The 26,145-nt window shown below is 42.0% G+C and overlaps 1 protein-coding gene across 1 annotated transcript in view; it reads left to right on the forward strand.

The window, feature by feature from the left end:
* Nucleotides 1-26,145, forward strand: part of FTO (FTO alpha-ketoglutarate dependent dioxygenase) — a 611,902-nt gene that overhangs the window by 80,424 nt on the left and 505,333 nt on the right. The window contains exon 2 of the mRNA XM_040328738.1: nt 17,260-17,337. Coding sequence (XP_040184672.1) covers nt 17,260-17,337 — 78 coding nt within the window. The remainder of the gene's footprint in view (nt 1-17,259; nt 17,338-26,145) is intronic.

The raw sequence follows: 26,145 nt of genomic DNA on the forward strand, positions 1-26,145 counted from the left end.
TTCACTGGTAAAAATAAATAATTGAAATGGGTATATATATATTTTTTGTTAAGTTGCCTAATAATTATGCACAGTAATAGTCACCTGCACACACAGATATCCCCCTAAAATAGCTAAAACTAAAAACAAACTAAAAACTACTTCCAAAAATATTCAGCTTTGATATTAATGAGTTTTTTGGGTTCATTGAGAACATGGTTGTTGTTCAATAATAAAATTAATCCTCAAAAATACAACTTGCCTAATAATTCTGCACTCCCTATATATATATATAAATATATATATATATATATATATATATATATATATATATATATATATATATATATATAATATTAACAAATAATCCATCCCCAAATATATACATAGGGGGTTATATATATATATATATATATATATATATATATATATACATATGTAGATGGGCAATTTCAAGAGGGGAACCACAATAAAGAAGAGAATGGGGATAGGCAAATATTCACTATTCAAATGGCTCAAGTAGGAGCGATATGCAAAATAAACATGTTACATTGATTTAGTGCAATACCATATCAGGAGTCCAAAAAGACCTGTAAATTTAATTCAGTGTTTAGGCCAATAGGCACCAAGGACTTTAGACGGTAAACCCACCATTTCTCCTTTTGTAGGAGAATGCGATCGTAGTCACCTTGTCTATTTGGTAATTTTAGGGCATAAATGCCTTTCACTGTTAGTCCTCTGGAACTCCTGCCATGGTATTGGGTGAAGTGCTTCGCCAATGGTTTCTCTGGTATCTTTTCCTTGTCATTTATCTCCCTCAAGTGCTCGCCAATCCATATTTTGAGGGATCTTTTTGTCTTATCCACATACATTTTTGGACATGGGCAAGTGATTACGAAAATGACACGGGAAGAGGAGCAATTTATTAGGTTCCTAATTTCAAAGGAGCCATGTCCTTGGGCGTCTATAAATGTTGATGTCTGATGCACGTATGGGCATATCTGGCATTTGTTACACAGAAACATGCCCAATGTTCGTGGATAGTTAGAGAGCCATGTTGGCTCTCTGACAAACTCTGAATAAACATATCTCCAATGCTCTTGGCACACCGTGCCACTAGTTTGGGTGAGTCGCTAACTATATGGGCCAGATCGGGTTTGTTGGTCAGGATACCCCAATGTGTTTCCAAAACTTAGCGGACAGAGTCCCACTGTGACCCAAAGGGGGTAATGATTCAAATTGGTTCATTGGAGTTTTGAGGAAACTTGTCGACCAATCTCTTTTTAGTTAGAAGGTCGAGTCGATCCCTAATTGCTGCTCTTTTTTTAGCCTTTTTAATCTGACCATGCGAGTATCCGCGTTTGCGGAATCTCGCATATAGTTCCTGACTTTCCTGTCTGTTGTCGCACATGTTCATATATACTTAAAGACACGGACAAGAAAAGGCAACAGATTTGTAAATATCTAAAAGATACAGCTTTACCAGAGTTTCCAAGAGAAATAATGGAGGATTTGGAAAAATACATTTCATCAGAGGGAATACAACATGCTATCTCCGAGCTGGCCCTGGCCCTGGAGCTGATGCTTTGTTCCGGTCTCGGATCTAGAAACCCAGAAGCAATGTCATAACATCACTTCCCGGATTACTGGCATCTTAAAGGCACCAGTTTAAAAAATAAAAAGTATTAAAAAATACAGATCTTGAAGTTTTGTATACTTTCAAGTGCAGAGGAGGGGTTTGGGGTCTTATAGACCCATGATCTCTCCATAAAAGTACATGTCACTGCCTATTACTGTCACAAGGTATGTTTACATTCCTTGTGACAACAATGACATTGATAATACTGGCTACTGGCTATTGGCCCTGCGATGTTGCCAAAATATTGGTATTGTATCGGCACCAAAAAAACAATATTGGTTGATCCCTAATACTGTATATATAACATCTGCCCCTTTACATGTGGAACACACTAAATTAAACAATGGTAAAGTCAGGCACTGTTTTTATGTAAACTAAAAAGTGTAGACCATACCACGTGTTTAATAATTAACCCCTTATTCAAATCATGCTAAAAAAAACTCAATATTAGTAATGATGTATGACTATCAGAATAAACAAAATAAGTAAATAACATGATATATAATAAAAACCCCTTAAAAGGATTCTGATATAGTGAATATGACAGTCAAATGATCTGCATCATCAACTGCTCTAGTGACAAAATGTGTGAACCTGTGAGGTGAAATCAAACACATGAACAATAGACCAATGTACCTCAAATAGGGGCCTATATAATGGTGCCAATGAAAAATGAAAGTGATTAGATTGACTGCAAATGAACTAATAACCTAGTGAGACTAGATACATCTGGTCTCTCATAAGCACTCACTGTTGTATGGTGGATAGTAAATAAGGATGTCGCTCAAGTGTTCTAAAAACAATAATCCTTGGCTGGATATATAAACCATAAAATCGTGATAATATGCTTAAAAAATTATCCAAAAAAGACAGTGTAAAATCAACCTTAAATACATAAAATGACTAAATGAGGTCAATTAACGTGACACCATAACAATTGTGCAAAGAAAAAAGTCCTTAAAAGCACACATATGTTCTTCGAATGTTGGGGTGGAGCAAGAAGTCTTCAAAACAAATGACACTCTTCACACATGGACATCAATTAAAAGGGTGGGTACTCTTACCAGAAAAGATGGACCCTCAACCTCACCATACGGTGGGAGGGTCGTCAAAGCTTATACAGACTGGCGTCTGAATCTGGGAGTCTCCACTTGGGATGGTCTGAACCAAAGGTAGCCTCAGATGATCTTGATTGTCCGGAAAGAGTGTTGCGGCAGGGATCAGCCCGTCAGAATTGCTCCAAACACCCCGATTAGTATGCAAAAGGAAAAAATATAGAGGTGCTCCTCATAGTGTAAAAAAGTTTTGTTTATTTATAAAAATTCCAAATTGCACACATGTGGCAAGAATCAAAATAAAATAGTGAAAGGCTGGCAAAGCCACACTTCAAATAAAAAAGCAGCAAACTAAAAAGTCAATGATAAAAACCACAGCAAACTGAAAAAAATAACAGCAAGTACTCCCACCTTGGATAGGTATAGGAGAGTTCCAATAAGTCAGCAGTGGAGTTGCGATAGAACTATCGCGCTGCGATGGCGTGCGTTCCATACATATATTCCCAGTGTCTCGTTATGCGTTGCAAGGACCGGAAGTGGTCATAAGCAGACGCTGATAGGACTATTTGAGTGCCTTTCACTATCCTCCCAGCGGATAGGGTAAAGTAAAAAGCTGAGTTCTCCAATGGATATCAGACAATTATACACAACAGCGCAGTGACGTCAGAACGTCAGCGCTGCGTTCCATAGTGGTTAAAAGGCTGTGTGGGTTTCCAGGTCTCTCCCCTCTCCACCAATAGAAATGGTACAGATACGGAGGTGTGTCATCCAGTCCGCATCGTTCATCAGACTTCCCACGTGCAAGAAGCGTCAGCACGTCAGCGCTTGCGCTTCAATGTGCGTTCCAGGAAGTCCCCTTTTCGAACAGCATATACTGCAGGAATAGGGTCAAGCTGAATCATTCGTATGCTATCGGAGGACACTTACTCCATAAGGGGGCAAAAAAAGAGATCATTCCAGATCATCCTCACAGGCTAGAAAATATGTGAACCAATGGATCCTAATTCAAATATATAAGACAAAATATGGGAATGAAATTGGCTTACACGGAGGTGGATTAAATTAAAACCTCAAAAAATTACATATAAATATGCATCTATAGATAAGAGAAAGCAATCATGTACATATAAGCAAAGTAGCCCATTAAAGTGAATACATATATTGGAACTACACATTATGTATATACATCAATTGTGAGGGTAAGACACCAACTGGAATAGATGGGTACTACTGATGTATAAATGTGTGCCCTAATGATTGTCCCAATCAGGACTGATTTATAAACGCATTTACGTCCCATTCAACGTTAAGTCCGAATGGCGCGTAACTTTTGAGCGTTGATGATGCAGATCATTTGACTGTCATATTCACTATATCAGAATCCTTTTAAGGGGTTTTTATTATATATTATTATTTTTTTTTTTCTTTCACTTCGGGCGCTACATTTTTTTCACACTATTTTCACGAAGTATCCACTTTGTTATGCTGGCAGCCTGACCCACGACATCTAGTGGTTTGCGCAATATTATTTTGTATTTATAAGTAAATAACATGCACAATAGTATATGGATATATAAAAAAATACATTGATGGATGAATTAAAAAAATACAAATCACATAATTTTGCATGTGCCACAACCAATGCAGAAATGTATACAAAGATATATATATATTTTTTTTTTTTATTATAGTGTATATTATTATACAGGGTGTGTATATTTAGTGTGATGTTTTCAATTCAGGATTGAGATAATCAATTACGAAATGAAGTCCACTGTGATGTTCAATCAGTCTTTATAGCCCATCCACCATACTGTGTAAAAAATGAAATACTGAGTAATTGATTTGTGCTCTTCTCCCAAAAGCACCTGTTTGTTTTGGGAGAAGAGCTCTATTCAATTTATTAGGATTTCTTTTTTTTAACACAGTATGGTTGATGGGCTATAAAGACTAATTGAACATCACAATGGACTTAATTTTGGAATTGATTATCTCAACTCTGAATTGAATATTTTTGGGATATACTTTGTATACATTTGTGAGTGCAGTATTACATCATTTGTATTTTTTTATATATTTGTGTATTATGCATGTTATTTACTTATTGTTTGATTCTAATGGTCACATGTCATTACTAATAGTGAGTTATTTGAGCATTATTTGGATGAGGGGTTAATTATTGAACACATGGTATGGTCTACACTTACTATTTTACATAAGAACAGCGCCTGACTTTACTATTGTTTGGCAGGTATCTTTAGTTTACAGCCATGGATTAAGGGTGTTCAACATCAGTCACTGCAGGTAATTGGCTGTGCGGAGAGACACAAATAGCTGTTGCTGCCTGAGACCTGTAATTATAGTGATCAGGACCGGTGGGTGCACTCTGCAGTTGTCAACAAAACATTTCTGCCGCTACACTTTGCAACACCAATTTATCGCTGGGGGAAAGGGAATAGCCGCTCCAGGTGGGAACCCAGACGAACATCCACCACTGCAGACAACTCAGGTGCAGGCAATGCACTTAGCAAAACAGGAACACAAATGATCTATGGACAGCCACACTCTGAACAGATTGTAGCCTTTATTGAAAGAAGGACAGCACCACAAAGTCACAGCAAAGTAAAATAAAACCCAACTCCTGACGTGTTTCGCACTGAAACTAGTGCTTAGTCAGAGTGCGGCTGTCCAGAGACAATTTGTGTTCCTACCGATTAATCGCTGGTGTGAATATGGCCTTAATTTAACACTCTATTATGCATTTATCATAAATATTTATCTTTGCACTTTTACAATTCCTGACAGTGCTGCACCTGGTGGCAGTGTCAGAAGAGACTGTTGCCACTGAAGGGTTCCCAGCTATGCAGGTTGAAGGGCTTCCAGGATGTCTGTTCATTTGGCTTTTGCAGTTTTCACCAGAATTGGCAAGTCCTAAAGCCCAGATGCTTTGTAGAGTCCTAGGAGGAAAGAAGCCTCCAGCCGTGAGTCCATGGTTTACAGTCAACCAGCCCACTGTGCAGCTGTGTCCAAGCTTTGTGTTAAACAGTAGCCTAGAGTTTGAAGACTACAACTGAGGAACAGAGGAGGGCTTGACCTCAGTATTCAGGTATCTTCAAGGTGTGCAGATTGTGCCTGTGAGACTGTCTGGAGCAATGGACAAAGGCTTAAATTATAGACATTGAGGGCCAGATTCACATAGAAGAGTGGCGGCGTAACGTATCGTAGATACGTTACACCGCCGCAATTTTTCATCGCAAGTGCCTGATTCACCAAGCACTTGCGATGATAACCTACGCCGGCGGCCTCCGGCGCAAGGCGGGCCAATTTAAAAGGGCGTGTGCCATTTAAATTAGGTGCGCTCCTGTGCCGACCTACCGCGCATGCTCCGTTTCCGAACTCCCGTCGTGCATTGGCGCGCGTGACATCATTTTTTTCGAACGGCGACGCGCGTAGCGTATTCCGTATTCCCAGACGGCTTACGCAAAACGACGTTGATTTTTAAATTTCGACGCGGGAACGACGGCCATACTTTAGACAGCTAATACGCTTGCTGACTAAAGTTAGGGGACCTAAAACGACGACTAACTTTGCGACGAAAAACTAGACTAGCGCGACGTAGCGAACGCGAAAATCCGTCGTGAATCGCCGTAACTCCTAATTTGCATACCCGACGCTGGTTTACGACGTCAAACTACACCTCCCCCCAGCGGCGGCAGCGGTTGCATCTAAGATCCGACAGTGAAAAACAATTACACCTGTCGGATCTTCTGGCTATCTATGCGTAACTGATTGCTATGAATCAGTCACATAGATAGAAACAGAGATACCGCCGTTGTATCTCTCACTGTGAATCTGGCCCATGATTGTGTCTCATGGAAAAGAGATAAAAGGCCTGCAGGGGTAACCCTCATGTATTTTGGAACTCTATTTAATCAAATGGGAAAGAAAGGCCCCTAAAAAGAAGATCAGGCAAGTGACTGTTCCTTAACGATCTTACTAATTGAAGCTAGACTGAATTCTGTCTATTGGGTATTACCCTTGCATAGGTTTGACCACCTACTAATCTCCTTATCTCAAAAGGTGAAATTTGCTGAGCAATATGTCCGTGTCTGCTGTTCGTCAACGAAAGGCCAGGAAACATTGCTGCAAATCATAAGTTAGTGCAGGACATCATTACCAGAGCAGCGGAAATGGAGAATATTGTTTAAAGCAAAACTATAATTTTTTCATGTATGCTAATAAAGCTGCAGGGTGGGTTCATATCTCGCAACTCATCAACAACCTCCAGGTGCTCCAGGTACAAGCTTGCTTCTGTAAAGTTTGACTTACAGATGAAATAATACAGCAAACCTGGATGCAGATATGTTTTCTTTTATATAACCACAGCTTGCAGGAACAGACTGAAGTGTTTCACATTTCTCAGTTGATAAACCGTGTTTGTAACATGAAATGCAACCGGATTTGTTTCCTGTGATTGAAGAACAACACATAAATGCATCCTGGTACGTGTCCACTCCTTCATTGTATGTATGTTTTTTCCATAAATTGTATTTATCACATCGCACAGGAATCACATGTGATGTGAACAGCATGTGCTGCAAATCACATATGGTGTCTGACATCACAGCAGTGAACCAGCCCTTTAGGTCATTTGATCTATAAAACATGCATGTGATAATAAAAATAAATAAAGAATAACTGTATTTGTGTTCAAATTAGTAATACACATGTATTTTCTATAGCAGTGTGTTAAGTAATTTTAGTTTTTAATAACAATTATATTGTAGGGGTATATTGTACAGGTGTTTTCTGTACACAGTGTATACAATTCCTCAAAAATTACTTTATTTTTATTTAATTATTTCCTAATTTTTCGATGTTAAGGTCCAACCGGATAACCCCTTAGTGCAAAAAACCAAAGGGGCATACAGGAAAATCTGTAATGGTACACTAATGCCTTTCACGACAAGAAAACTGCATTTTTTATATTGGTCATGTGTATGCTCCCTAGCAGTTTTCTCTCGACCAAAAAATTGAAAGAAGCTCTCTCTTTTTTTTGTGTTTCCCATCACTCTTTTTCTCATCCCGAAAAACGGTCGTGTGTATGCTTTTTCGAGGGGTAAAAAAGTGCATGCTCAGAATCAAGTATGCAGCCCAAAAGAAGCCCAAAGGGTGGCACCATTTAAAAGGAACTTCCCATTTATAGTCTAGTTGTACGTGTTGTACGTGTTGTACGTCACCACACTTTGGTCGGATGTTTTTTTGCATGATCTATGTGTATGGAAGTCAGGCTGGAGAGGAATCATGTCAGGGAAAACTTTGTTTTTTTCTCCGGCCAAGAAAAATGGTCGTGTGCACAAGGCAATAAGACCCATGAATCGGTGGAGCTGCAACGATAGACAAAGAAATCCATTCATGGATGGTAGGTTAGTTTGTCTCCAGCTTAATATACCACAATTGGTTAGACAAGTGTAGGTAACACACATTCCATCTCTAAAACAGGGCTAGATATACATTTTGTCCTGGATGACCCTTGAGATAATAAAACAGATGGACAAACACAAAGGCAAGATATGCTTCTCGGGAAGAACCAAAAACAGGGATATCCCAGAAGTGCAACACAAATCACCTAATGCCGCGTACACACGGTCAATTTTGTGATGAAAATAAAACAACGTTTTTTCATCATGAAAAAAAAAAAAACAACATTTTTTTTAACTTCATCATAAAAAACGACGTTGCCCACACACCATCATTTTCTGAAATGCTCTAGCAAAGTGCGGTTACGTACAACACTTACGACGGCACTCTGTTCCATTCAAGCTCCCCGTCTCATAACTTGCTTCTGAGCCATGGCGGGGTTTAAAACATTGTTTAAAAATGTCGTTTTTATCCCATATACGATAATTTTTTATGACACAAAAAATGACATTTTGAAAAACAACATAAAAAAATGAAGACAAAAAACGATGTGAAGCCCACACACTCGATTATTTTAATGATGTTTTTAAAAATGTTGTTTTATTTCATCACAAAAAACGACCGCGTGTACGCGGCATTAGTAGTAGAGACGGAAGAAGAAATGGCTTAGAGGAATGAAAAAGATAGAGAGAGAGAGGCAAGAGAGTGAAACGGGGGGGGGGGGGGGTTTATGTGTGGCAGTCTAGGGCAAGACTGACAAATATCCTCCAGAGTATATCCATGAATCGTTCGTTCTCCATGCAATTGTCTCTTATGCAATCTCTAGCAATGTGTTTGAGAGGATTTCACATACAAGCATTAGTGCAAATGGTAACAGGCAGAACTGTACAATGAGGTTGACTAAAAGGGTGGCTAAAATCCACAAGAGGATTGCGCTTTTTTTTTTTTTTTTTTTTTATCAGAATGCATGCAGTCTAACTAAATCCTCTAGATGTCCTTACAAACATGCCCTACTGCTTTTATTGAGTATACATTCCTATGTACTTGTTTTTCCTCCCATCAAGACATTTGTTTTATTGAACAAAGGGCATAAGCTAATGTATTCATTTTCATTCTGAGAGGCATTTAAGGCTTCAGCAACATGCCCTTCACACAGCCACTGGCCTGTTAATGGAGCTGATTTGGTGTAATAATTAGCACAAGGCTTTGCTAACTACAGTGCTTACAAACACCAAAGGTGTAGAGGTTCGTGACAAACATTACATTCTGTGACAAATAAGGTAGGGCAAAGGTGGACATTAGTTCTGTGCTTTGCTTCACTTAACAGACAACTAGCTACCCAACTACTGTTTAAACATATCCATGTATTAGCTGTGACACTGTAATTCTACTCTTTCTATGCATTTCTGGCAGTCTAAGTTTTAGCTTAGGCTGACCTTAAAAGGCCAGGTCTCTTTGTTTTGTTTTAGCAAATGATAAAAGATCTGAATATATTTTGACATTTTTCCTTAGGTACAGTATTTATTATCCAGTGGGAAAGCTGGAGAAACCCTTATCTAGTCACTTGTGGTTGTATATTTTTACAAACTTTTGTGATTGCTTTGTGGCCCGCTGGTGCTTGTTTGGTCTGCTAGATTGTCATGAAGATGCTCACATGATTAGGCAGAGCCTTTTTTTTTTTTTTATCTTGTTTATTTTTTATTTTTTATTGTGCATAATACAGTTACATTGGATAAGGACTAGACCTTATAATGGATAATACAGTAACATAACTACTATTTCCTGGTAGATAGTAATTGGATTTAAAGTATAAAGAATACTTCCACCCTGCCCATTATGGGGAATTGTGACACAAAATGCATCTGTTGGGCCCTGTTCACACGTTGACATTATGGTGTGCATGTCAGAACAGGCTAACAACATTTGTCATCAAAGTCTATATTATAGATAAAGCCTGTTCATAGCACACATAGATGTGAAATGCTCCAGCTCTTCTTTTTTTTTCACTTTAATGTGCTTTAAGACCAATAGAAATCAGTGGTATTTTTTTTTTTTTTTTTGTCTTTAAATTGGCCAACATGAAAAACACATAACAATGCATCAAAATTGTCAACAAGTGTGAACAATGTGTGTTGAAAAACATTAAAAATGCATGACAATGCAATCACAATTTTTATTTTTACTTTGGATGGGGGCTGTATTTGGATAGTTCTGTGTGTTTTATGTTTTGTTCTTTTGTATTTGTGTTTTGTATCTTATGAATTTATGTACTATAGTTTTTGTTTGTCTTATTTATTTTACTTATTTTTCCTGTGGAAAAAATAAATAAAACCATTTGGCTAATGGGAGACCATTTTTTAGCATGCAAACATATCCAGGGTAGTTGAAATAATCATATTTGCTATTTAATGTCTATTGCACCCCTAAAACCATCTTTGCTTTGCCGATTGAGGCCAGTGCATCTTGTCATAATAGAGACATTTTCCCCAAATCATCTAAATTTCCAACTTGTTTTCTTTTTAATGGGAGGCTTGAGTCCATCTTTTAGCTAAATCTACAAATCTCTGTATTTATTACAGCATAAAAAAAAAAAAGATGCCCGGATAAGCATGTCAATAGTGAATGAGGTTGGTTTGCCTAAGGCAAATGTACTGTGCACTGCAAGTGCAGTTGCACTAAATCTAAGGGGAAGCTCTGCTGATTTTTATCATCCAATTATGTTCAAGCAAACATGGTGTTTGTTTTTTCCTTGCATGTGATTAAGTATTCTTTGTAAAGTGAAGCTTTCTCTCAATGTCTCATCAGAAATTAGTGTAATCTAAATTCTACAATTCTGACTCCTAATTCAAATGACTTGTGACTTTTGGGACTATATGTATCTACTGAACTTGTAAGCATATTACTTCCCATTGGAGCTCAAAAGGTTAAGTGCCATTGTGCTTGAATGGCCTCAATAATATCTGCTAAGTACTCGGTGCATATGCATGATGGTGTGGGAATGGGGCTATAGAGTTGTTTATTATAGGGAGGCAATGTTGTGTGAACAGTTCTTGGATGAGTTTGGTAATAGATGACCAGAGTTTATCTTCACACAAGTTAAATGCCTTTCTCACACATTAATCTGAGTTAGTGAAATTGTGTAACATTTTCAATATATCTATGTGTTCCTTTCATGGCATTTAATAAGAGTTTTTTTTTTAGTTTTTAAAACATTTCATTTTGATTTTGATACATACACATACTTGTTTGTGTTGAATTCATTTTCACAATGCTAAGCTAGTTTAATATATATATATATATATATATATATATATATATATATATATATATATATATATATATATATATATATATATATATATATAAAAACTGGAGAAAACTGTATTGCCTAATACTGAATTTTAACAAATTATATATATAGGCAAAAATTAAAGTACAATCAAAGGTTTCCCACGCAGGGGGTTCTTCTCCATCAAATGCAAACATAAAATTCTAGCCCATCTGGCTCTCTGTAGCAGTACTTCTGCACGTTATCCTGGTCACCCAGACCTGCGGATTCCTCAACATAGGCCAATTCCCTTCAGCGTCTATAGCTCTGTCTCTTGTAGTTACCAACTTTCTGGCTGTCTCCTACAGCCTCTCTGACTTCTGGAGACCTCCTGTCTCTTCCAGGAGCTGTCTCCAACTGGGAGAGATGGGATCTTAGCACACTCTCATTATAAGGGCTGTTCTCACCTGAGCACACACCCTGCTGGTAATTAACAAAGTATGGGTTGGAGATTCTGTCCCACCCCAGACACTGTGGAATCTCCAAACTACAGAGCCCCATGACAGAGTACCAAAACCTGGAGAAAGCTGCACCAGCAGTCTTCTCTAGTCCACATGTATGCTCTGTAGAGTTGCACCCAGCAAATGTGCATACCCGGTGTCCATTTTAACACTAGTTCTCTTGGGACAGAGCCTCGCTCTGCCACAATATATGTATGTATGTATGTATGTATGTGTGTTATATATTATATATATATATATATATATATATATATAATACATACATTTATCTCACCAGAGTGATTACACTCCTCACATTTTTGTAAATTGTGTATTATATATTTTCATGTGACCACACCTTAAACATATCACAATTTTCTGCATTGGGGGTTGTTTACGAAAGGCACGTGCACTTTAAAGTGCAGTCACTGTATATCTGAGGGGAAGCTCTGAAATGCGAGGGCACTTTGAAATGAGGGGGCACTCTGCTGATTTTATCATCCAATCATGTGGAAGCTAAAATGCTGCTTTTTATTGTCTTTGCATGTCCCCCTCAGATCTACAGCGACTACACTTGAAAGTGCTCTGCCAGTGCCCCAGACCATGACACTCCAATTACCATGCTTGGCTGTAAGCAAGACACACTTGTTTTTGTACTCCTCACCTGGTTGCCGCCACAGACGTTTGACACATCTGAACCAAATATGTTTATCTTGGTTTCATCAGGACATGGTTCCAGTAATCCATGTCCTTAGTCTGCTTGTCTTCAGCAAACTGGTCATGGGCTGTCTTGTGCATCATCTTTAGAAGAAGCTGCCTTTTTGGGACGGCAGCCATGCAGACCAATTTGATGCAGTGTGTAGCGTATGGTCTGAGCACTGACAGGCTGACCCCCCCACCCCTTCAACTTCTGAAGCAATGCTGGCAGCACTCATACATATATTTCCCAAATACAAACTCTGGATATGATGCTGAGCACATGCACTCATCTTCTTTGATTGACCATGGCGAGGCCTTTGTGAGTGGAACCTGTCCTGTTAAACCGCTGTATGGTCTTGGCCACCATGCTGCACCTCAGTTTCAGGGTTTTGGCAATCTTCTTATAGCCTAGGCCATCTTTATGTAGAGCAAAAGTTTTTTTTTTTATTTAATTTTTTAGATCCTCAGAGAGTTCTTTGCCATGAGGTGCCATGTTGAAATTCCAGTGACCAGTATGAGAGAGTGAGAGTGAAAACTGCAAATTTAACACACTTGTTCCCTATTCACACCTGAGACACTGGCAAGGGACAATGGCTTATTGTGTCAAATTTCGACATTTTAACTTGAACTGGCTTATGCGGTTTATAACCTTGAGAGTGGAATATGAGTTATGTAGAGATGGAAATGTGTTGGTGAAGTCTGGAAGTATCAGTGAGGTATCTGGTTAGGTGGAGGGTTCACGATCAGATTCAGAGCATGGATTTCTGTGTAACTAGGAGGATGTTTAGGTATCTGGGAGGTAGTGTGTGTATTATAAGAAAAGGTATTTATGATGTTTAGGGGGGGGGGGGGTGTAAGAGGGGGTGGGATGTCCAAATTGAATTTGTGGATGATGGAAGGGGTGCGGTACCAACCATGATTGGATTTTGTAGCCATTTTCCTGTGTGGAAATGTTAACTGATCCTTTGTGGATGTTAGAATAGACTTGCTCCCAATCCTTCTGTGATATGGATATGAAAAGGTTGTTTTTCCCATAATTTGCAGGCCCGACCGGTGTTTGAAGGGATATCCAAGAATAAAAGAGAATGCATAGTGGAGATTAAGTGTCTTTACAGGGATTGCTTTGTGCATAGTGTTTCAAAGGGTGATAGTGGTCTGGAGACCTTGAATTGTCTGTCCAATGAGTTTATATAGTGAAAATAATCATTTGTTGCAGCCCTAGGGCTAGTATACTGTATAGACTTACCTCTGCGTTTCCTTTCCATCAGTACTGACAGTTTAGCGCTATCCCACGCTGTTCTGTCTGACACTCTTTTTTTGTAGGTCTGTTGTGTGTTATGTTTGGCGGTTCTGGTCAAATCACTCCCGAACACCTCTGTGAACAATATGTACAGTGTGGTGATTTTGTATACATTCACTTGATGCACTTTGTCTCCTGAACTGCCAGTAATAACACTTCCTATTGCAGGCTAACCACTGCCTCACAATTGCCAGCATCATTAGCCTGCAGTTAAGCTAAATCATTTGGTCTATCAACTAACCAAATGTGCACCACAACATACGGACATGCTGCTGATTTTGAGACAGGGGCTTAGTGTTCTCATCCAGCAATAGAACATGCTTTTACTGGCAGGATATTCAGGTAAGAAAATAAAAGGTGTGCTTAAGAAAACTGATGGTGGCAAACATACTGAAAAAAATAAGTCAATAAATAGAATTTACATCCACTTTAAGATTTACTGACCCATAAAAAGTATGCAGTCACTGAAGTTAAAGCTCCTAGTCTGGGTTAGTGATCTAGAAAGGCCAGTGATCTAGAAATTATTTAAAGTGTCATTAAACTCAGATTACGAAGAACTCTCATTACATGCTATATAACAGTGTCAAGACTCAAAGCCACTTCAGCATTTGTTTTGTGTAGAGTGAAATATGCCTGGTTGATCCTGCCTTCAGCTGTCCCTCCCATCTTCTCCCCATTATAGACTGAGATTTTGTAGATCAGCTGTTGTCCTCTACTGAGCATGCCTATGATTCAGTTCCCTTTCTAAGCTCTTCTTTGTGCAGCCCACATGACTATATAGACACACAGGTGGATGTATACCAGCGGTAAATGGCACACCCTTCTCCTCCATGTTCTCCTATTGGAAGATATAGTATGCTGATTGATTATATTCACTATGAAGCTTAGTTTTAATATACATCAGTATTAAATATATGCAATACATTGTTTTTACCTGTAAAGTAAAAAATAAATAAAAAGAGCCTTGCAATCAGGTGTTAGCCACTGGTGTAGCCATTTTTTTCACGGGGGGCCCATTACAGTCCTCCCTGCAGTCATAGCCACCCATTACAGTCCTCCCTGCAGTCATGGCCCCCCATTACAGTCCTCCCTGCAGTCATAGCCCTCATCACAGTCTTCACTGCAGCCATGCCCCCCCCCCCCCTCACACACCATCACAGTCCTCCCTGCACAGTGCCCATTTTAAACCCTGCCTCCCATGCAGTGTCTTACATTTGGCAGGGCAGAGGCAGTTAGCATCCTGTGTGTACTCGCTCATGTTTCACAACTGGGCGCTGATTTTAGCCTATTAGCACAAGCAGCTGCAGATCGGGACAGAGAGCCAGCTTCTGATTACCCGCTTGTTATTATGGAAAGTCTCACTCTCTGTCCTGAACTGCAGCTGCTCCCGCCCCCTTCCTTGCTAAGAGGCTGACATCATTAGCCAGCCGGGAGACGTGAGAGAACACACGCAGGCTGCTAAATGGCCTGCTGTCTGTGACATAACTCACCTCCTGCTGTGACGGCAGCCCTCTCAACAACAGGCTGCGGACCAGTATCGGTCCAGGGGATTGGGGACCCCTGCTGTACGCCATATTAATGCACAAAAACTACACATCTGAAAGTTTGATAACGATTTAAAAGGAGCTGTAAAAGAGTTATTTGATGTTTTTACAATTCAATTTTAATTGGTCTTTAAGTTTTTTTGTTTTTTTTTTGTCATGCGACTGGCACAGCAGCAATCGGGGCTGGCAAGACACAGACTCACACTATAGAGAGCATAGATCAGCAGAGTAATATAAGCCCCTCCCATGGATCTTTCCCTACAGATGCCAAAGAACAGGGAAAGATCACGTGACCACACAACAGTACTGCAGGAAAATGGTACTTGGAGGATAAAAAAATAAAAATAAAATACAGTGACATGATTTATATGAATGAATTATGGCAATTAACACATCTCTGTTTAGTATCATTTTAACCACTTTACAACTGCCGAACGTCAAATTACGTCCTTGAATTTGTGCGGTGATATCTGAATGATGGGGGCAGCTACAGGCATCATTCAGATATCACTGTCTTCAGCCGGCGATTCTGTGCACAATAATAACGATCAAAGCGGCAGTTCCAACACTTGTTCGTTCTTATAGGCAGCGGGAGGGGACGTCCCCCCTCCCGCCGCCATACGGTGCTTCTCCAGGCTTTCCTGTGCCATCGGGGGCCCGAGAGCGAATCGGCCGGCACTGGCTGGGGAAACATGACCGTCGGAGGGCCGGGCGCGACGTTATGACGTCACGCCAGTACCCGGAAGTAAACAAAGCCGCAATCGCTGCTGTCGGTGTGAGATTGGTGAATGTTTTTTCACCGATTTCATACTTGTAAGCCTGGAGAAGAGATGTGGGGTCTTATTGACCCCACATCTCTGCATAAAGAGGACCTGTCACACTGATTCCTATTACAAGGGATGTTTACATTCCTTGTAATAGGAATAAAAGTGATCAAAATAAAAATAAAAAATAAAGTGTAAAAATAAAAAAAATAAGTAAAATATATATATATATATATATATATATATATATATATATATATATATTTAAACGCCCCTATCCCCGGTAGCTCGCGCGCAGAAGCGAACACGCATGCAAGTTTTTCCCACATATGTAAAAGCCGTTCAAACCCCACATGTGAGGTATCGTCGCGTGCGTTAGAGTGTGTGCAACATTTATAGCACTAGACCTCCTCTGTAACTCGAAAATAGTAACCTGTAAAAAATGTTAAAGCGTTGTCTATGGAGATTTTTAAGTACCGAAGTTTGGCGCCATTCCATGAGTGGGTGCAATTTTAAAGCGTGACATGTTAGGTATCTATTTACTCGCCGTAATATCATCTTTCACATTATACAAAAAAATTGGGCTAACTTTACTGTTTTGTTATTTTTTAATTCATGAAACGTTTTTTTTTCCCCAAAAAAAGGAGTTAGAAAAATGATTTGCGCAAATACTGTGCGAGAAAAAAAGTTGAAATGACCGCCATTTTATTCCCTAGGGTGTCTGCTAAAAAAAAAAATATATAATGTTTGGCGGTTCTGATTAATTTTCTAGCAAATAAATTTGTGATTTTTACATGAAGGAGAGAAGTGCCAAAATAGGCCCGGTTGTCAAGTGGTTAAGCCATTGGCAATGTATGAGATAAGCAAAGGCGGCCTACGCATTTCTCTCAAACAGGTTTCCTTTAAATAAAACTTTCTATTTTACAAAAGATGTGAACAAATGGCTTTGTGATGTAGTTAAAACATGCTACTGCAAATAATTTATATATTGTGTCATGTAATATAAATATGATATGCACAGAAAATCACTGGTTGTCGATTCTTCTTTGTTTCTAAGTATGTTTAGTGAACTTAATATGTTTTCTCATAGAGGCAAAAGCTTCTTGAACGGATTGGTGATACAAAGCTTCCATTTGTTACTCCAAAAGATGACACCTTCTATGAGCTGGTATGTAACTTTTTTTTTTCTTTTTCTGTGCAAGCAGTCCTTCAGGTAATTAAACATGTGTAACCCCTCGTTCACATTGGAGTGCTTTGGCATGCGATTTGACAGGTCAAATCGCTTGGCAATTTGCAGCCTATTGCCGTCAATGGCATTGTTCCAAACAATGCAACACCGACTTTGTGGTGTTGATTTGCAAAAGTAGTCCCTGCACTACTTCTGGCGATTTTTCGTTTTTTCTTTAATAGACATCTGTGCATAAAGTGACACAGATGTCAGCCAGGTAGCACCTAAAATGGTGCTGACCTGCTGCTTTGAAATCATGCTACTTCAATGGAAGTAGCACAATTTCAAAGTAGCATCAATGTGAACCACGGCTAAATCTCTGTGAGACTCAACAATCCATAAAATGCCAATTAGCCTGAATGTTTTATGTAGATTTTTCTGACCGATGCAGAATAACACACAATGAGTTGGGCATGGAATGTATGCTTCTCTATAGTCAAAAACAAAACAAACGACACCAAAAATATTGATGGATGCTCGAGGATTATTAGCTAGAAATGCTCCCACTAGGTACTAGTGAAACACTAGTTAATACAATAATACAAACACTGTTCATTTCCATTTTTATATCTTTCTCTAAAGACCAGCTCTGCATTTATATATTTAGATGAAGCAAATAGATTTGTGATGCACCCATCTCTAATAACCATCTAAATGTCTAGGGCAAATGTTTTCATTAGGCAAGTGCCTAGAGGTGATTGTTCCCTCTATTTTTACTTTCAAAGATTTTTATTTTCAAAGAAAAAAAAAGGGGGTATAAAAGGTACAGAACAATCATTCGTACAATCACAGAGACAAAAAACAAATGGAAAACAAAACAAGTATATCGGGGAAGACATGAACTCATGGAAGAGTATATGGTCTGCCACATTAAGCAACCAAAATGAAGCAATATATATAAATGACAGGGGGGCGTGGCTTGGCGCGGCGAGAATGGTCGCACATTGAAGGAGCTCCTCAGCACGCTCAGCCTCTGGCAGCTTTTCACCCGACCAACAGCTTTCAGATGCCGGGCAAAAAACTCCACACCACCCCACACACGCGCTCACGCCGCGGCGCTCCGTGTCCTATTCGGCCAGAATATAGAAGAGCTCTTTAAACCAAGGGTGACGAGCCGCGGCGCTATGTCTCGGGCTAAGATGGCGCCGAGTCGCCACGAGGAGAGGAATACAGTGATGACTCCCCAATCGGCCTCGGAGTGCTCGGCCAAAACAGATCCGGAACAGACCGTCCCCTTACAGCTGCGGATATGTCCTGTCATTGCGGGCAGACATCAAGGCTGCATTCTCGGCGGCCATAACTGACCTTAAGACCCAGCATGCTTGGTACTGAACGAGAAGATGGCCGCCACGGAGACGGCTGGGAAACACAGGGACAGAGCCATCCAGAAAATTGAAAAGACAACAACGGTCCATGCACACCACTTCATCGACATGAATCGCCACCTGGAGGACCTCGATAATAGAGGTAGGAGGTGTAATATACGGGTGAGGGGGATACCAGAGTCGGTGGACTCAGCCCAAATTGTCACTACCCTGCGCAGCGTCTTCAATACCCTCCTAGAACGGCAGGAAGACTCTGAAATTACTTTTGTGAGGGCACATAGGGCTCTCAGGCCTAGGGGCCCCGATACTGCCCCGCCGAGGGATGTAATATGTTGCCTTGAAAGTTTTGGGCTCAAGGAGGACATTATGCGCAAGGCCCGGAGGAATGACCACCTCGTTTTCAATGGTGCCAACATCCTACCTATTCCAGGACCTGTCCCCCATATTACGAAACAGGAGGGCGCTAAGGCCTTTTCTGGACAAACTGAGGGACAAGGACATCAGGTACACCTGGCGCTTTCCTTTCGCCCTGAACGTAACCCTCAACGGCCATCAACACACTCTCAGAGTGCCTGCGGACCTACCCGAGTTCTGTGAAGCTTTGGGCCTCGGCCCGACTGCTCTGCCGGATTGGTACTCAGAGTTCCTGCACCCCCTCCCTGATCGCAGCCCTCCTGAATCACCGCAATCCACACCGGACAAGAGGCTTGCAAAAAAGGCTAAACATAGCCGAGGAGGAGGATCAAAAGCTGGCACTCCAAATCGCCACGCCGAGGCCCTGGAGAGAATTTGGGGGTGAGTGACTTTATTTCTTCAGCCCCATGAGTACTGAGTGAGCCCATTCCCTCATCCCCTTCCCTCGGTTCCCAAACCTCGCTGACACCCCCTCATAGGTTACAGACTGCCGCACTCAAGAACCGTGGAACCTGATCCGATACCTCCTTACAGATGTACCCATCCTTGGTCACCCCTGCCTGTTGCCATAAGCCAACTCATGGAACACTTAAAGCTTCATGAAAGCAAAACTTGGTTGGCGAACTTTCCACCACCAGATTAATCCTGCCCTGGACGTGGCTCATTGCCCCTGCTTATGAACGCAGCTTATTACAGCCTCGATGAGGTACACACGGCGGGGTCTGCCCGAGGACTATTTTGCTAATCCCCACCTGATGACCTTACACCTATTCTCTCCTTTCAGGAATCGGAAGATCCTCTCTAAGGGATCGGACATACTGGCAGGGTCATTTATACTAGCATATAGACTGCTAATTTAATATTGTACCTTGATACGTAGTTTTGGGGGTGGGGAGACTTATGGAGGGGGATATATACATAGTGTATACCCTATAGCATATAGGCTTACTGCTTATAGCATGTAGTTTAGATTTGCTGTTTGCTTCCACGTGCTCACTCTGAATGGGCCCTTTACTCCAATTTAATTGCCTTAATTCCACTAGTTGCCCGTTGTACATTATTTTTAGTTTTTATCCTGGTCGGGTGTAAAACTTTAATTTAGCTTCTTTTCATCATTCAGCCAGTAGGGCTGAGCATGTATTTTACCCTGTTGGTTTTGTTATACTTTGTGATACTAATTTACACTAGACAGAGGTAGTGAGGGTTGTGGGCCTAGTTGCTGCCGCCTCCCTTATACCCCACAGGCACTCCGTGTCCTTCAGGACACCGGGTGCAATATTTTGTGTAGACACACAGACAGAATTCTCACCGCTCCAGGTGAGCCTCGTGATGATCAGGGGTTGTTGAACCACCAGGGTGCTGGCAATGCGGTAATAGCAAAAAAACAAAAGAACAAAGGCTGGACAGCCGCACTCCAAAATTTTCTTTAAAAGAGATGTCTTTATTTTCAACTGTGCATGGCTAAGCACTGACGCCAGTGCGAAACGTTGGCCATACTGATTTTTGTGGGCTTGCAGTGACTGTATGCACAGTTGAAAATAAAGACATCTCTTTTAAAGAATATTTTGTGTAGGTGAGGCTCTCCGTTGGGGGCACCCATTTTTGCCTCCGGGGGAGACCCCACCTCCTATATTACTATTGCTCCATTCTCTTTCACGTTCTCATCTTCTCTCTTCTGCTAATCTTCTTACTCTCTCCCTCCCTAAGTGGTTCCCCAACCCGTCCCCACCCCTACCTACACCCTCTGGATTTGGTGCTAACACTTACTTATTCCCCCCTCATCCTGTTGCTTACTGCGGTCACGTTGTGCTGATTAAGTACCTTTGTTGTGTCCCTCACAGGTCGAGTTTCAGGTCCCCGCCACATACCACGCTTGAACGCTCCACCATGGCCTACTCCTCACTGGGTAGCACCCCCCTTGTGATCTCCCACAACGTGAGGGGTCTCAACATACCCGAACGCCGCACCTCCCTATTAAGGGAACTTAAAAAAGGTAGGCCCCATTTTGCCTTTTTTGCAAGAGACCCACTTCAAGACACATCACATTCCCAGGCTTTCCAGTACATATTTCCCTAAGGCATACCACGCACAAACAATGACTCCAGGTCAAAAGGGGGTGACGATCTTGGTGAGTAAGGAAGGCTCCGTTTGAGGTCTTAGAACAGCAGACTGACCCAGGGGGTTAGATACCTCTTTATAAGAGGAATGTATGGGGAGACCCCACTAACCCTTGCAAATGTATACTTTCCTAATAGGGCACATAAGTCATTTCTGTCAGACTGTGGTTCGCGAGCTCCGTGGCTTCGCCAAGGGCTGTATAATACTGGGGGTGACTTCAACGTACCACTGAACCCCCTGACGGACACCTCCAATGGAAGACATGTATTTCCTATAGACTACTCAAACCCATCAATTACTACTCCAATCCTTACAACTAAACTGGACACGTGGCGCTTCCTCCACTCGGACGGTAGGGACTTTACGCACTTCTCCACCCCACACTCTAGATATGCGAGACTAGATTATATCCTCGTGTCTCAGCGAGACCTAGGGAGGGTGACAGGGGCCCACATAGGCATCCAGTCCTTTTCGGACCATGCGCCCACAGCAATTTCCATGGATCTAGCGAACCCCACTCGAAAACAGCCATCCTGGAGGCTCAATGCCTCTCTCCTGACAGACCCTTCGGCACTACCTACCCTGACTGACAACCTGACAGAGTTCTTCAGACTCAATGCAACCCCAGACTCGGACCCACTCTCTGTATGGAGGCCCATAAATGCTCAATGAGGGGAATTCTGATGAGACTGGGCTCACGTCGGGAAACGGGAAAAAAGAGGCTGTAATCCAAAAGCTAACTGGCCAAATCAACGCATTAGAAACGTTACATAAACAGTCCCTCTCCACTGACTCCGCGACGCGGTTACCTGGAAGCGCGGCGAGAACCTGCAACAACTGTTGGACTCCACGGCTAAGCGCATGCTATTCTTTAAGAAGAAACTGTATTACGAATCCGGAATAAAGCAGGCAGGTTCCTGCTAGGCCTTACGCGAGATTTCGTTCAGCTAACCACATCAAAAAAAATCAAAGAGCAGATGGGGGCTTTGACGTGGACGACAGACGCGATTGCAGATCACTTCCAACAGCTTCTATTCCAAGCTTTACTCACTCCCACCCACAACACAGACAACAACACATGACTGGAGACAGGACACAGATCATTCATGATTACATCACAAACAGTGGCCTCCCTGTCCTTTCAAACACTGACACGTCCTTATTTGAAGACCCGATCACGCCTTGGAAATCACTCAGGCCATAAAGCAGCTGAAATCCGGGAAAAAGCCCAGGGTCCGGACGGATACTCGGCTATTTACTTTAAGACCTTTTCCAGCCAACTAACTGGGCCACTTAGAGACGCCTTGAACTCGCTGTCCTCACGTAGACAGGTCACCCCAGATTTTTTATCCGCGCACATCACGGTTATCCCAAAGTCAGGCAAGGACCCCACAGACTGTGCGAGTTATCGCCCTATCTCCTTACTGAATTTGGACGTAAAATTATTTGTGAAAATCCTGGCCACAAGATTGCGACCACTCCTTTCAGGGTTGATAGGAATGGAACAAGTGGGCTTCATGCCTGGTCGAGAGGCCAAGGATAATGTCACCAAGGCACTTCTGCTCATACAGGCGGCGAGAGATCGGAACATCGAGGGCCTTCTCCTGTCCACTGACGCGGAGAAGGCCTTCGATCGAGTGGCATGGGATTTTATGATGGCGGTGTGCGCAAGGGTGGGCTTGGGGCCACACATGCTGTCGTGGATAGCGGCACTGTACCAGGACCCGTCGGCACAATTGCGAATTAACGGCACCCTCTCAAAAAAAGTAAGGATAAAAAACGGCACTAGACAGGGATGCCGCTTTCACCCTTGCTGTTCATCCTATCACTCGAACCCTTTATTAGAACAGTGAAACTTAATGATGCGGGTGACAGGATTCAGGATTGGGGGAGAGCGAGTTCAAGGTAGCGGCGTACGCCCGATGACCTCCTTTTTTTCTTAACAGGCCCACACATTGCACTACCCAATCTACTGAAAGAATTTTCACATTATGGCTATGTGTCAAACCTGAAAATTATTATACAAATATCTGAGGCACTAAATATCTCTGCCGGATAGACTGTTAGAGATGACCAAGTCCCACTCCTCATTCCGCTGGGACCCAGGGGCCCTTAAATATTTGGGGGACTTGGCTTACACCTCGACTTTCAGACATTTTTGAAAAAAACTTCCCACCCCTCTCAAAAATTGTGAACAAGACCTTAATCAGTGGGATAAGGGAAACTTTTCCTGGTTTGGCCGGGCATCCATTATTAAAATGGTCATACTTCCGCGGTTTCTCTACCTAATGCGTACTCTAACCGGTTCGGATTCCTCGTCGATTCTTCACCTCCCTAAACGCACTCCTGCTAAAATTTTATGGAACCATAAGAAGCCCAGAATTAAACTGACCACCCTAATGAAACCTAAAGAGTTGGGCGGGCTAGGTCTCCCTGACTTTAAAAACTACCACGCTGCGACACATCTTGCCAGGATCATCGACTGGCACTGCCACGGGTCTACGAAGGACTGGGTAGCTTTGGAAACAGAGCTCTGTCCGATCCCTCTTAAACTCTCCCCGTGGATTCCGAGACATGCATACCCCCGCGCCCTACGTGGACACCCCGTAACAGGTGTTACATTGGAAGTTTTTCACACCCTCGCAAGACGGAAGGAGATTTCCACCTCACCTGGCCCCCTTACACCCTTGGTGGACAACCCCGACTTTGTACCGGGCATGTGTAATCCGACTCTCAGAAGGGCTCCCACGAATTCTCCTCTATTGGCTGGCGAGTGTTTTGTGGGGGACAAAATCAGAGACTGGTCAGCCCTTAAGTCCGAACACAACCTCCCCAATATGAAATTATGGACCTACTTTCAACTCCGCAGCTACTTAAGCAAACTCTGGGACACACGAAACATTATTAGACCCCTGACTGACCTAGAGAACGCTTGTAGCTCGCAGGTCCCCCTAGACAAGACTACCTCAGTGACATACTACTGGTTACAGCACACTCGAGACGTGGAGACGACTAGACACAGAGAGAAGTGGGCGGAGGACCTCGGGATAGAAATCTCAGAACAACAGTGGAGGCATGCCTGCACCCTTGCGCACAAATGCTCAATTAGCACCAAACTCCAAGAAACGAGTTACAAGCTCCTAACGCGGTGGTACCACACCCCAGACAGGCTCCATAAATGGAACCCGCAGAAACCAGACACATGCTGGAGATGCCAGACGGAGAGAGGCACATTACTCCACATTTGGTGGTCCTGCCCCTCGATCTCTGCCTTCTGGGAAAAGATACATCACCTAATTAAACAAATTACAGAAACCAAACTAGTCTTAAACGCCGCCTGCAGCTTACTGCATTTGTCCTCCTTCTCACTGTCACGATATAAGAAGTCCCTGACAATGCACCTCTTAAACGCAGCCAAATCCCTAATACCACTACACTGGAACTCTGCAAAGGTTCCGACCGTCTCAGACTGGCTCCACAGAGTCGCCGAGGTCTGTGAGATGGAAGATACCCTGGCTCAGGACAGGGGATCGGTCGAGAGTTTTCACGATACCTGGCAACACTGGTTCTTCTTTAGGTACTCACAGGACTACGAGATGGCACTGACAGGGTAGTTATCTAGGAGGACCTCTCCAGCAACGTGGCCGTATACTGAGTAGCACTGAATCTCCCTCCCCCCCCCCCCCCCGCCCCTCCCCCCCTCCCCCCGCCCTCCCCCCCTCCTCCTTGTTTCTCTTTTCCTTCATAACTTCATCTAATTCTTAACCTTCTCTATGAATGTTCAGATGTGGCGGTCCTAGCTAAATGCTCTCCTTTACATCTGATCCACAACGGAATCTGTTGGCGCAATCGCAGTTGCAACGATATTTGAAGTTAAATTGCCATTCAATGCATACAATACCGCAATGTTTATTCACTGTCTAGGAATGTTTGACACCCTGCTGGCATTGTTGCTTTCAGGGAGCTAAGATTGTTAGAAAACGTATTGTTTCTACTCGAAAGTAAAACTTGATTTTTGGCAAACCATTGGCGTCCTCATCCAGCTGCGTCTGCGATGAAAAGCTCAATGTATGTATGATCTTTTTGTCATCTTCTTTAAATCTTTCAATAAAAAACTTTGAATGAAAAAAAAAAAAAAATAAATGACAGGGATACTTAGACATATAGCATTAAAATTAGGAAAAACCCAAAATTAACCCTGAGTATACCCAAAGAAAATATACAATCTTCCTCCACTCTGAGCAAAATAGACATGCCAGTGGCCCCAACCCAAACCCATGAGGCCCAAATCAAGAGGGCATCCGAAAAACCCCCACCCACCAGCACCCCAGAAGGGAACTCACTGTGCCAATTGGAGGAGGCCCCCCAAACTGCCCAAACCCAAGCAAAGGTCCCCACATAAACAAACTGTTCCCTGGATCAATGACAAAGGGAGTAAAAGCGGCTAAAGACATTTGTTCAAAGGAGAGAAAAGGGAAAGCACAAAATGAAAAAAAAAAAAGGGCAAGAAAGTGAGGAGAAGAAAGCAGAGAAGAACAAAGAAAAAGGGAGAGAGGGTAGGGTAAAAGGGGATAATACCAACACGATCAGCAAAGACAATCTGAACAAGATTTATTTAAGTGCCCGGGATGAGGGAAATACCCATAAACTGAGCCCAGGGACCCCAGACCAATTCAAAATTAGGCATTGAATCATTTAACATAGCATTCACCTTTTTCCTGAGACATTATCCATGAGATCTTCCTGAATGCCACCTTACTAGAGACACTCTGCTTTTTCCAGGCTCTGGCCAATGTAATTTTCGCCCCAAGTAATATAAAGTGAATTAATCTACGTGTCGGTTTAGAGTTCCCTCTATTTTTTACAGGCAATGTCCAGTCATATGAAAATA

Source organism: Rana temporaria, chromosome 11, assembly GCF_905171775.1.
Source record: "Rana temporaria chromosome 11, aRanTem1.1, whole genome shotgun sequence".
Classification (NCBI taxonomy): Eukaryota; Metazoa; Chordata; class Amphibia; order Anura; family Ranidae; genus Rana; species Rana temporaria.